The 14,621-nt window shown below is 41.7% G+C and overlaps 1 protein-coding gene across 1 annotated transcript in view; it reads right to left on the bottom strand.

Moving 5' to 3' along the window:
* XYLT1 (xylosyltransferase 1) overlaps nt 1-14,621 on the bottom strand; it is a 193,993-nt gene that overhangs the window by 126,578 nt on the left and 52,794 nt on the right. Inside the window, exon 2 of the mRNA XM_080619390.1 lies at nt 13,683-13,721. Within this exon, the coding sequence (XP_080475516.1) occupies nt 13,683-13,721 (39 nt within the window). The remainder of the gene's footprint in view (nt 1-13,682; nt 13,722-14,621) is intronic.

The raw sequence follows: 14,621 nt of genomic DNA on the forward strand, positions 1-14,621 counted from the left end.
TATGAAAGCAGGACAGCTTGAAAAAATACTTGGGTTTTTACTTAATAATAAATGCTTGAAAGGATCACAGCAGTTTATAAGGTCATATGTAACACCAGTTAGGGCACTACACTAATGCATTATTCAACTCCAGCAAAGAATATAAATCCTTGTACATGGTTAAAATGTGGTTTAATTCTTATTATCCTTTGGCTTTGACTCGAAGTTCCTGCTGAGCGTTATAATGTTCAGATGATGCATATTCCCCGTGACTCTTTAATTAAACCTGTAATGTAAGACTTTGCCTCCGGCTATTGGTCACACTACCTGGCACATGCATTTACAGAGATACCACCTATCACTTCTTTTCTAGTGCCCAGCCTCTGAGCCAGAGCTCTGCTCCGCAGTGAAAGAGGTGCTTGGGATATTTCACAGGCTAAGGCAGACTGGTCCTTTAGGCAGACATTCAATCTTTTGTTGAGGTTTATGGCAAAACCATGACAAGTAGGAGACAGAAAAGAAGACTTCTGCTCTAACTTTTCTTTTTTTCGAAATAATTTGAGAGGGTATACAGATGCTTAAGACCAGCAGCTTGCAGCACACATGCTACTTCTCTCTGTCAATAAGATGCACTTCCATTTTGCTTTGAAGCCTGGTAAAGAAAAGACCTCTCTGAAATGCACACTACCTGGTGACTGCCGTTATTCACATAGCCTCCTGCTCCACAGCAGGTCAGGGAGGAGAATGCCTGAACCTCCAGGTCTTTGCTGGTATGTGTGCGCGTAACACAGTGCTGTGTTTAAGGAGTATCTCCTGCCCACCTTTTATGAAGATATCAAAAGATCTGGCTTTGTTTTGAAGTGAAGTGAAAAACCACTTCAAATCTCTAAAACTTGTAACTGCCAACAGAAGTTTTTCCTACTCAGCTCTGCGGGTCTCTCATTCAAAACCAATGAGAGCTGGATGCCTTTAAGCACCCCGGCAAACATCCTTCAGCATTTTTAGGCATTTCACTGTACATCTCTGCACAGCATTTACACTCCTATGATTGTGACCAGCCTAATGGATCCATCTTCCCTACTTAATGTTGAAGCAGGCATTTTTCATGTGTCAGCTTAAAGTGCACGCATCTTTGAAACTCACTCCTTTTTAGCACTGCTGCCAATAAATAATTAAAAAGTCTATTAGGACAGCAAAAGCCAATTCACTGAAATTATAAGCAAATGTTTTGGCATTAATGGCCAGATTCAAGGACACAAACAACGTCTTCAATTTAAAGCATGTGAGTGTTCACACTGATGCAACTGCCTAACTTGCAAGCCTTCTTGTGTTTTACTGAGTAAGGGCTATTACTCAGCACTGTAAGTTATTTTTGCCTGCAGAAACATACAGTTATTCATGGTTTCAAAATATCTAGTGAAAACAACAGTTTCATAACTAGAAAGACAAGCTACAAGTCTCATTTCAGCCTAAGTTCTATAATTTTGAATCTGAAAAATACCACATTTTTCAAGCAAACAGCACTGACAGAATTTAGCCCCTACTATTGTTTCAGATGTCAAAATACTTAGTTATTCAGATACATACAATATCACAAAGAAAGACAATAATGGAAATAATAGAAATAAGGACATCAGGAAAGTATTCTATTCCAACCAGCACACTTACCTATAGAAAACAACATAACTGCCACAAAGGAAAACAGCCATTACGCAAAAAAAAAAAAAAAAATCTCAGTCTGAAAAACATTCAGATAATGGAAAACATCAAAGTTTAAACTTAATTAAGAACATGGAACCTAGCAGAGAAAGTATATGTTGTCAGAACCACAACAGTTATGTCAGGAGGTGACAAGGGAGAGCAGTAAGGTCTGAAGAGGGACGTGGACACTTGAAGAAACAATAAACATTCTTTTAGGAAAAGCACATCTCTGCCAGACAGCAAACTTCCCTCTTGGCCAAGTGGCAAGCTCTGTTGAGCCTCTACAGCTTGAATTTCTCAGGATGACATTCCGCAGCTTGCTAACACTGTATTTTCATGACACGCTAAGATCTTGGGTGGGGGGGATGTTAATGATCCTAACACAATATGAAAATTGCCAGCCAAGACACTCAGCCAATGGAGGACATCTCCCAGATGACACCAATATTTTATGTTGGAGTTTCTGGTTGCACCCAGCAACACAGCTGGGAATGAGGGAGCAAACAGGCTCAGTGACTGTTTCAGGAGCGTCTTCAAGAAAATCATGCTTTTGAATATAGACAACCTAATCCTCGAATTGAACAGATGAACCCAAGATGTAGGACTGTCTACCATGGAAAGTCATTCAAACTAAAACAGGGCAAGAATTCACCTTGAACTAACAGTTTCTGATTAACTTCCTCTGCTGGCAAGCTTAGTGTACACCAGGCACTACGCCAAAGCCTCCCAATTCACTCTGGAGTAAATGTAATTTGAAATAACACTCTCATACTTTAATGTCATGGCCTTCAGAGTCAATTTTCAGGTAATGGTCAAAAGTGGCATAGACCTGTGGATCAGCCATGATCCACACTTTTACACTCCACGTCAAAGTAAAATAAAACAGGTCTTTACTAACTTCTTTCACTGCACAGTAAAAGGAACAGCTTCCAACCAGTGTGTGTATCATGGTATTTGATATACAACGAAAACCTGTTGCTTCTAAGCTGGGACCAGAATTTACCAAAAATAGCAATATTAGTACAAAAGAGTGGGAAATTTATATTTAAAGATTTTTATATATACTACATATCCAGACAAAAATGCGTAAGTGTCTTCAGCATGAATAAGGCCTGCACTCCCCCAGACCCACAGGCACCATACAGGCTAGCCCACAGAAGTTACTCCACATTTTGCTGTCACTTGAGGCAATCTGCAGGTGATGGACTCGACCTGGCCCTCCACCTTCTGGTATCACAAGAAACAGCGACACACCAGAAACCTCTGTTTCCCATGGAGACAGGGGCCAGCTGCTTAGTTAAATACATAGGTGGCTCAAACACACATGAAAGAGCTCTTCATGGTCACTACTGCGGAGTATGATCCTGAACAAGAGTTTCACTTGAGTTTCAGTTTCTTCAAAGCTTTTGGACTTCCCAAGCCCACCAGTTTGCCTCAGGTGAAGGGAGCTGTGCCAGGATTCACAGCCTTTAGCAGTAAACCTGGAGGAGCTGGGACCAGCAAACACCCACTCACCGAAACCTGCAGATCTCCTCAGCCAGTGCAGCTCCTCCTGTGCAGTACAACCTGCAAGCTACCAGGTACCTTTTTAAACACACCCCACCAAGCTGAACTAAATCATCCCCTTATGAATGGCCAAGTTATATAATGCTTAATCTTCCACACAAATGTTCAAACCCCTGACAGTAACAGCACTTGCACATCACCAACACCCCATGGCCCAGGTTCCTGCACAAGGTGATACAAGATGACTGGAGCAGACCTGGGTGTGCTTTAATTTAGGCTACACATCAGAACTTAAAAATAAAGATAAAAATCATCAGCAGCTTTATGTGTCAGTTTTGAAGGCTGGGTTAAAAAGCTATGCAAACGGCGAATGAGAGAAGTATGTCAGCCATCAGCTGGATCCTAAAACAAAAAGGCAACAACCTCCATTTACTCTATTTATGCCACATTTCTGTGCTTTCACAAGAAAAGGCAGCAGGCCTTATGAGCCTGATCTAGCACTTACTGATAAAGCTTCATTGAGCCTGATCTGGCACTTACTGATAAAGCTTCATTGATTTGTTATTTAAATTGTCATCTGCTCTTTTTGCCCTTTTTCTTTTTTTAACTATTAGAACAACTGACTTCTTGACCTTTGTAAGACACTTTGACAGTTCAAAAAAGTTCAAAGCTGAGCTGCCAGAAGCAGCAATCAAACATGCATGTTTCCTGCCTGCTGAGAGACCAGACGCTGTTGAAGGCCACAACCAAATTAGCATCTGGGTAATTTGCAAATAATGAATTATCATTTTATAGGCACTATATATACATTATATAGCACTACTTTTCTAATATCATGATTTTATTATCGGCATTTATTTAAAATGTTTTTTTTGCTGTATTGAAACTCAAACATTAGAAGACATATTACGAGCAATTACAAACATTAGGTAACATTCAGAATATACGATAAAGTTCAATTAAATGCCAAAACACACAGGAACAAAGGCGTAATCATAAAAATTCTTTCTGGTTCCCATGAAGCCATGGAATGATATGTATAATAAATTATATTACACATAAACAGCAATAAAAAAAATCTATTTAGGGCTATAATTGTTTTAAAGCTGACTCTTCAAGAGCCAGGAACTTACCAAACCTGCTGGAGCAAAACCCCTCTTGGAAGCTCCTCTTCAACTTTGGCTTTGCTGTAATGCATACAAATTATTAACCCATTATGAATGTCAGCACCTGCCACCTCCTATGTAACAGAAGCCAGCACCACAGGCTCCCCAGCCGTCATTTTCATCTTGATTTGAATCTGGAAACTGCAGATTTTTTTCTCCAGTTAAGCAGCACATATAAAATGTGACTTGCAGCCCTGGGGTAGCATTTGGACTTTATGATCTTAAAGGTCTTTTCCAACCTAGCTGATTCTATGAGTCTATGAAAACAGAGGAACAGTTCTGCAACAAGGAGCAGGGAACTGACCCTTCCCATGATGGACAGCACAAGCCTGCACCCTCCAAAGTCCCACCACCTCCCTTGGGCAGTGCAGGGCAGCATGACTGGGGCACCCTGGGATGCCAGTACAGAGAGGGGCAATTGCTCCGCATGGGGGGAAATCCCACACCTTTCACAGAAAGAAGCAATCCTTGGCAGGATGTTGTCTTTGGGTTTGGTTTGCTCTGAGGATGGACATCAGCAATGCTTCGAAGTGACAGGCTGCGAATGCTGAACAGCCGGAGGGGGCACATCACAGCTCTGCTCAAGGGCTGTGGTGGTGTGAGCTTCAGAAATCTCACATCCTTGGGATTTTCACTGCATGACAGGTCTTGCTAATCCTGTTCTGAGGCTGTCAGCTATCCACACACACACAATACACAGAGCATAAGCAATAATACAGGGGCTGGCTTTAGCCTTGAAAGGCAAGTCTCAAATTCAGATGCTCTGCCCAATACTGGATGCAGCTTCCAAATGCTCAGAATGTTCATATAACCTTACCAAATGCATAGCTTGCCATGGCTGGATGCAGTTGAAACAGAACAAATACAGGAGTGCAGGGATGTCTGTGTGACTGGACACAATCGTTCATGGCCGGGGCCACACCTGTCACCATGAAAAAGTGCTGAAGTGGAGGGAGAGCAGCTCGGTGTGCGTGGGACATGCTGTTTCCACAGCCAAAACACCCTGTTAGGCCAGAGTCAGCACAAGATCTTCAGTCACAGAAATTACATTGAACACAAAGTTCCCACCAGTATTAATAAAGGGTTCAGACCAACAAGTCACAATTTTGGTTTATTTTTCCTGAACAGCAAATAATTCAAATAATAGAAGATAATTAGCTTACTTCTTCACTGCCCGTGGAAAAGTGTTTTCAGACAAATTCCATCACTTCACAGATGTCCAGCTCTGGAGCAACAACCAATTGACTGTCACTCACTAGCCCACTGCCTCAGCATCCTCACCAACTGCAGCACTGAACACCGCTTAGGTCAGGACAATGAAACATTTGCGTCTTTTTCTTTTAATTCTTGCTTTGGCTTCTGCACTGCAACCAATCCAGTTGCAGTCATTTTCCCTATCAGAGGACAACACACAGGAGCATGTAATACAGATGTTACCTCCATTGGATTTACCAGCTACTAATACGCTTTTATTGCCAGCCTACAGCCCAGTTAATTCCTCTTGTGGCGATACCACTGAACTCTGACGAGGCAAACTTACAGGGACTGCAAAGCTATGTCAACAAGACTGTAAAACAAGGCAGTCAGAGGAGGAAGGTTAATGTGCAAAAGAGCACGTGATCTGTGCAGCAGCAAAAGAACCTTCTGCAGAATTCATCCTACTTCTGTAAATCGAGAACAACAGCTTTAGAAGTAGGTTCTCCTTGGGCTGTGCTCTCCAGTACTTGAAGGACTGGCTAATTACAAACCCAGAAAAGCTCAGTGTGTTAAATGAAAGTGGATGTAGCCACTTCGAAGTTACCCTGGCTACAGAATTATTGTAACTAGATCTGGAAAATGCTCTACACAAAACACAGCTGTGTATGTCTACATTTATCCAATTATTGTCTGTTTTTAAGCAATTATTTGAGTATTTTTATTTTCTGTGCTACACTTCACTGCTTAAAAAATGGAATTATCACTTTGAAGCACTTTGCTACATAACAGTTATTTATGCCATTGAGGTCTAATGCCATCGTAACCAGAGGAACTGAAAATTACAGTGGGGTGGGGAAAAAAACAACAAAGCAGCACTACAAAAGCCTTAGCCTTTTCAGTTGCATTTACCTGTTATAGAAAATGAAATAAAACAGAAACAGACCCAACATTTCAGCATCATTTCAAACCAATCCCAAAGCAAAATGCACCCCAGCTGTTGCCCAAGAAATGCTGCAGAGAAAATGCCACACAAGGAGTATCACCAGACATTGGTCACCTGCCCATAGCTTTGTGTTCCACCTACTGCACAACCTTCCACAACCACGCAAACATCACACTGGCAACCCAGCCTGCATTTTACTCACTGCTCACATTAATACAAGCCACCTCCTCAGCCAGGATAAACCACCACTGCTTCATCTCAGTCAGGGCAGACACAGTGAATTACTTGCCAGAGGATGCACTCCGATGTATGCTAAAGGGCTCCAGAGATAAACACATTTTAAACTACTGGAAAGGAAATCTGGTTATAGGTAAGAAATAAATGCGTGATACACAGTGGGACTCCAAGGAGAAGTCTCCCTGACGTCAGCTGCACTTAAGTGGGTGCTTGTAATTTAAGCATGCTCTCAAATGTTAGCCTAGGAGGTGTTGAACCTACTAACCTAACATTTGACTAGAAAATGATACGTGAATTCCTATCTTGCTGTTCCAACAGCAAGAGATGCAGAGGAGGAAGGAAACAGCTATAAAACTCTTAACAGCCCCTCACTGCAGTACTGCAACTGCCACAAATATATACTGTATTTGCAGTCTGTGAGATATGAAGTACTTCCTTATTTCAGATACATTTATTGGAACAACTCCTAGATGTATCTCACTTAAAGAATAGCAATGGATACCCCGGGATTCCATTAGTCTCAGAATATTTCTGCTTGCAGGAACAATTCTCTATTTGCTATCAGAACAGTTCTGCAATAGAGCTTTATTTAAGCAATCAGCCGGACCTCATGCTATCAAGTACTAATTTTTTTATCCTTTAGCCCAGTTACCATTATTCTAGAATAATAAAGAATTTCCCCGTTCTGTGATGTTCTTGGAAGTACAGAGCATGACAGCATACAATACCTTTACTGTACAGCAGGACAGGGTCACAATGAACCATTTGGTTCTGATGGCAATTGATTACAATTAACATAATTTATGCATTTTCCTTCTACCAATTTGCCCCATAAAGTAAAAACTGGCAAGTACAGAACTAAATTTTACAGTTCTCTTTCCATCAGAGGCTTCACAAAAGATTAGCTATTGCTGGTAAGCATTTTGAATGCTGTGCAAATTAAAAGGACACTGGCAAATCAGCTCCTGCTGGGAAGTATCACAATCCTTCTATCTTCTTAAGATCTTAGCTGGGGAGCATAAGGCTCCCAAGAGAGTAGGTGTGCTCAGCCAATCCATTTGAAAGATGGGTTCTCCTAAAAGAGACCTAAACTCTCTTTCTTGTGCAATTTAACAATGGAGACAATTCTAGCCCCTGTGTTTCTGGGTTTCTGTTTCTAATTATTAGCCAATAGCAGCTCAGCAATTTGATTGCATTGGATGTTTCTATGAGGACTGCATTTCAGAGGTAAGCCCAAAAATTCTACTTCCATTTTCAAGTTCAAAACACACGGTTTCCTCTTCACTTTGACAGCAGAATGCAAAATCTTCAGTGAAAGTGAGCACAGTCACCACAAGAAATTGTTGTATTTTCCCCAGTGGCCATATATCCCATAGGTATTTCAGCTCCTTACTCACTTCAGCACCTTATGAAATGACATGCCCTCTCCTTAGCCCACAAATGAATGAGTTGGAAGAAAAAAACATTTATCTGCATTTTGAAAAGCAAGTACCCTGGAACTTGACTTCATCTTCACAGCATGATTTTATGAAAGATTCCATGTTTATGGTGTTACCAATCACAATCATCTCTCAAAAACTGCAAGACACTTTTTTCTACAGGCTCCAAGATACCTGAATTTATGGGGTTTTTTTTCATTAATATTAACTAAAACTGGAAAAATCCCCAAGTTTCCAACTTGGAACAAGACTCAGAAACTAATCCCAAACACACCCCAAACCAGAGACACAAAAGATTCAGTATTATTTTTAGTCATATTCTTTTCAAAAAGTTTCCCTTATTAATGATTCTCTTCCACATGGTACTCTAACAAATAATGCAAAGAGTGTTCTTGGTTTTAATAGTGGATATAGTACCTTTAAGTTTCCAGTTCTTACCTATTCTTACTAAGACATGCTGACTACATGGCATGCAGGTGAAATCAAGCTGTGCAGTCCCCAGTGAAGCAGGTGCTGACCAAGTCCATGCACAAAGGGCAAAACACTCACTTATCTGCAAAGGCAATGATCTCCTTTTTCAGATGCATAATTAGGCAACCTGTCCTGTTGCTGCTGCTGCCGGTGCCATACTTGTGCTCTGGATCGAAGCAGGGATGGGTCCCAGGCAAGAACCAGGTAAAAGATGCATGAGCTTTCCAGCAGCAGTATGCCTCCAGACAGCTTTTCTCCCGCCTGCAGGCTTCAAGGGCAGATCACACACCTGAGTCTCTCTTGGCATCACAGCTGAGGCTTACGGTTTTAAATTTCTGGGTTGAACAGAAGTAACTAAAGGTCAAACAACTGAGCACACAATTACTTAGAGTCTATAGGCAATGAAGTTACTTGACTTGTACCTGTGACAAAGGCATCTTGCCAGGCGCTTGCAAGAAACACACCAAGAGTATGTTTTTTTTGTGTTCAAAGTGGCCACTTCATCGTGAAGTGCAACACCCACAAAAGAATGGCACACCATGACCCTCAGTTCTGAGCCTTTTCTTGAATTAAGCCAGAAATTCATCTCAGAGAAAGGAGTTACAGGATAATAAATACCTTTTAATATGACAATTTTTGTTCCTTAAACGATGCTCTCCAGGGTAGGATATTTTTGTTCTAAAAAAAGCTAGCTCTTAAAAGAAATTAATTGGTAGAGAGGACAATAACAAGCCATCTTCTCCCCTGGTCTCTTTAAAGGCACTACTGTTAGAATACAAATTTTGTCTGGGAGCAATCAGCATCTGAGCTGCTCTCAGAGACAAGAGGCTGACACAGGTAAGAAGCATGCAGCCATGATGCTGCAGGAAGGGTACCCCTAATTACAGAAGGGCATGAAGAAGCTGTATGGGTTTGCTGTATTATGACAAGCACATTGCTGCCTGTACTCAAGTATCAATATTTACTTCAACTTGAGAGAGCACTTGTGTTCCATGGGAAGATGCCTTCAAAGCATCTTTCACACTGGCTCTTTGCAATGTAATCCTCTCTGGACCGGCCTCCCCCCTTGGCTAAGGTAACTTTTCAGCTGAAATCCTCCTGGCATGGTGTATGCCTCGCATGCAGGTCTGCAGTTTGGGTTCTGAGTGTCTGTGTTATTTCAGCAATCTCCAAGTTTCACACCTCATTAGCACCTGGGAGCTGCACCCAGCACTTAAAGGGAGGCTGAAAGCCACCAGCTACACTCCCACAACAGCCTATCACAGTGAAAGCACCTTCTGGAAACTGCACAGCAAAAATCAAATACATATTTCAGCTTGTAATAACACAGGAAAAACTGGCAGTCTATATTCTGGAAAGGAAAATTGGGGTTTTATTATTATTATTACCATAAGCTTAGAAAAGATGCTGCTGGCCTCCAAGTGGTAGAAAACCAACCGCTTACCACACAGACACAATGGTACACATCTGCCTGCCACAGGCATATCCCAGCCCCCCTCAGACAGTGGCTTTGGGAGCGAGCCCTGAGCACATTCACACTGGCAGAAGGAAAACACATGGTAGGGTTCACCTCTCGCAGGTGAGGGCACAGTAATAACTGCAACAGATTTACTCAGTCCCAGCTCATGCTCCACACGGCCCCATTGCTTCTGCCAGCTGCAGTACTCCGTGGTCCTGTATCAGTAAGCCTCAGAGGCTCCCTAGTATCTTACCACACAACTTCTAACAGCTACAGCTTTGGAAGGAGACCGATAACGATCTGTTTAACCCAAAGGTGATAACGAACTCCATTGCTCTGAGGGAATGAATAACTGGGGCAAAATTTATCTCTGGACTAACTGCTGCTGAAGCCATTCCATTTGACTCCTGGTGTTTTTGTGAAATGAAGTACGGGGAGTGCATAATGCAAACAGCCACAACCTGATGGATGGAGGTAACTTCTGAAATCGTGAGAAAAGACGACACAGTCACAGCTGTTTCAGATATAATATACAACTATCTCAGCAGCTGAAAACAGCTTTAATTCTCTGTTTTCTTCATTCTCTCCAAATTACACTCAGCTCTCCTCCCTGTGATAATTTCACATGCCTGGAAACCTCTTTGGGAATCCTGGCAACATGACCTTATCAAGCACCTTGAGGATGCTCAAGGGTATCTGGTTTTGGCATTAGCACACAGTGAGATCTAGAGATAGGAAATGAGAGGCTTGTTTTCAAAATATTTTTTTCAATAAAGACCAAGTATCTTGGTTTCGCCATAGATGAGTATCATTTTGCAACACAGTGCAAATATATTTGCCACATCCTACTCCCTCGAACACAGCTGATTAAATAGTTGTTAATCTGCTGCACCAGATTTATACATGACATGATTCACGCTTGTCACACACCATTTAACATGAGAAAAGCTAAAGAACAGTTGTTTGTGAGCTATATAATCCCACTCACAGAAAAAGAACAGGGAGAACAGGAACTTTCTGACTGCATCATTTTTTGACACACTGTACCAGCACAGCTAGGTATAAACAAATCAGACCATTCTCCAATATACCGCTATTTGACTAACACAAGTAGCGTGATTTGACAGGTCCAGTTTGAACAAAGTAGTTTGATACGCCTCTAAAAGAGAAGAACAACGTGAGGGAGCTGCGCAAAAATTATTCTGTTTGCAGAAACTGTCTTTTCCTTGGAAAAGTATCAGCCTAAAACACTTGTGCGGCACTCAAGCAAATGCTTTCCCTCTGTTCAGTTACACAAACTCCAAAATACATTTTCATAGGGGAACTCAAAGAGAACTGCTAAAGCTGAGCTGGTTGGAAGAGTACCCATTCTCTCTTTAGAGGATAAGTTGCAGCCATACCTGGAAAATTTTCAAGAGTTGTACAGCTGATTGGAAGACTGGGGAAAGGAGGGGAAGTGGTATGAAAATTTCATGAGAAGGCTTCCAGAATATAGTCCCCTTTCAACACACAGCATGCGTCTGAAATGCCAACATTCAAAACACCAACCAAACCAGAGTCGAGACAGGAAACCAGAGGGCAGTGGAGAGAAACTCTCAAATGAACTTATTCATCCCAGGATTGTGCAGGAAACCACCAAAGCAGAGAAGCTGCTCACCAGTCTACTCAACACATCTCAAATGCAGTATCATGCTTCAGTCCCATCTGTCCCCAAAAGAAAAGGAAGAGAACAAAGCATGTGGGTAAACTTCTGCAAACGTGGGGATTCTTTACTAACTGTATTAGTTAACATCCTCTTCAAGTCAGCAAAATGTTAAAGCTGCTATTATTTTTTATACGGTGCTTTTTCATAGCAAAGAAAAGAGACACTTGGGGCTAAGACTGCGGGCCAAGCTCAAACTGCTAACTTCTTTGTCTGGATATAACCAACAACTTCCTAATCTGAATACTTTTGACCACTTCATCTAAAGAGAAATATAGAAATATATCCCTACAAATCAAAGTTGTGTCCTGACCTTCAGCTGTGATACCCAGATTTACTTCCACTTCTCAGAGTAAATCCATTCCCTTCCCACCCCAGGATTCCTTCCTGGTCTCAGCTCCCACATTTGAGCAGCCCCTAGCAATCTAGAACACTTTGGGATGTAAGAATTTGGTTTTCGCACTCCTTATCTATTTCAAGGTCAAAAGTAAGCAGCTTTCTACAGAAATTGGATTCAGAAGTGGATGTGGCTTTCAGTAACACTAAAAGAAATATCAACACATATAAGCATACACTTAATTTCTACCTCAATTATTCATTAAACAATGTGTTTACGCCCCCCTGACCCCAAAAATATTAAGGCCCCTTGAAAGCACAGCAACTTTGAGTCACCTGGCACTTGCTGACAGTGTTTGCAAGGAGGGAACAGGCCGGAAGAGCAGTGACACGCAGGTCAGGAAAGGTGCAGGCTGGCAGGACAGGACAAGGAAGTGGTGTGCTGAGGCTGAAGGCATCACCTCAGCCAGCAACGTGCTGCAGCTGTACCAGCTGGAGCTGATGATTGCCCTTTCACTTCCTCCTCCTTCAAGTGTGACATTCTCTTGCCCACACTCACACGTGAATTCTCCCCCAGCACCTTCACTGACACAAACTGATGCTCTTATGCTATTTTAAGTAAGTAACAAAATAAGTCTTCATTACTACTGTACATTTCTAATTTTACATCATGCATGGGTTAGTATTTTATTATGTACTCTGTATTTTTATATCATTTTATAATGCTACTGTGTATAACAATCTTCGTGTGATCCTTCCTTGCCAGTTTAAACTTGCAAAGGCTTGGCTCCAAAGTGAAGTACATAAAAAAGATGTAGTAGGCTTGTTGAAACAAATAACAGAACAGTCAAAAGCTCTCCCCAGAGAAAGACCAGTAGAAGACAAAGGTAGAAATATTTATGCAGTCACTAAGGGACTTTGGAAATGTGTGTTCTGAATAAACACTCATCTTCAGTATGCAAGTACCATTGCCTTGGCTGTCTCCCAAAGATCAGTGAGAATGGAAATCAATGATGCTGCCTTGTTAGAAGACACAAATCAAAGCATCAGTGACTTTGTAAAATCCCTTCTGTCACTTTGACCTTCTGGTGCCGGGCTTCTCCACAGATTCATTACCATTCATAGTAATGTCTAAAGAGGGAATAGCAGCACAACACTCTTTTAGAGTAGCACACTAGCAGCGGGGATCATAACAAAAGCTAGAAAACTCAGTATACCAAAAGAAATGATAATCCCATGAATGGCTGCTTGCAATGCCTTGAGGACTGCATCCTCTCTTCTAAAAAATACAAGTCAATTCTGCTGTTGTCCATCTGTATACCAGGTCCCCTCCTCATCATCTGCACATACTATTTCCTGTGAAAAGTGTGGCTCTCTTCTTGCCCCGTCAGTCATGTTGGGAGCTAGCACTACTGCAATTACAGCGGCACCTTCTCTAGGGCCACCAACATGGTCAAACATCACAGATGTGGTGGGCAACACCAGACCTGCCCTCTCTTTTGGATCGTCTCTTGTAAGAAGGAAATGGGAGAGGGGTGGTACTAACGCAAGTATCCAAGCTTGTGTAAGGACTAGGAGGTTCAATCTACAAAAAAGGCAGACGGAAACAGCCATTACTCTGGAATAGTGGAAAACGTGGTGACTTGGACCATTGTTGGTCCAACGTAGCGATGTTAGAACAAACACACCTGCCTGAACAGGGATGGCAGAGTTTTTAAATTTTTCACTTTAAGAGATCCCCCTTTTCTCGCATCCTACCATCACACAGAAATTACAAGGTCTCGATGAGCGAAGGAAGTTACAGTAACTGGAGTATATCGGAGATTAACTACAGAAAAACTCAAGCTCACAAGCAGGCCCTTGCATCTTTCATTTAATCCTCTGTTACATTTCGTTCTTAGATTACAATTGACTGGTGCTCTGGTAATTTCAAGGCATTAGAACCGTCTCAGAAAGTTGATGAGGAAAGGGCTGAACACATCCTTGGCAAAATTTTTCCTCCCAAAAGCTGTATCGTGGTTGTTTTGTTTTCCATTAAAATTTCATCCTGATGAATGTCTCTTCTCCAGCTCTGCACGTTTTATGTCCAAGTGCACTGTGCATTTTCTGCAGGCTGGCATCTTCCTTGGTGTCAAAATCTGAACTCTTAACTTGGTTTGGCCAGACAATTCAGATCTCATTAAAGAGCTTCTAAGCACAAAAGCATAAAAATTGTCTATTTAGCCAGCTGATTAACAGACTACAAAGAGATAACATCCCTACCTACAGGAGACTCCTTCATTAGTGTTCTGGGATTAGTGCTCAAGCAAGATCTTCAAAGGAACATCTTTCAAATCATAAGGGACATTTAAAACCTCAATCCTGCTGGTCCAGGTATTACTCTGCAAGGTCTCGCTTTCTACAACATCCTGTGTAATTGGAAAGCCTAACAGAGTGGAACCAGGTCAATGTTTTCTCTTTAATCCATCACATCTGTCGAAATTAC

The sequence above is a fragment of the Psittacula echo genome (genome assembly GCF_963264785.1).
Source record: "Psittacula echo genome assembly, chromosome: 5".
In the NCBI taxonomy this organism is placed as follows: Eukaryota; Metazoa; Chordata; class Aves; order Psittaciformes; family Psittacidae; genus Psittacula; species Psittacula echo.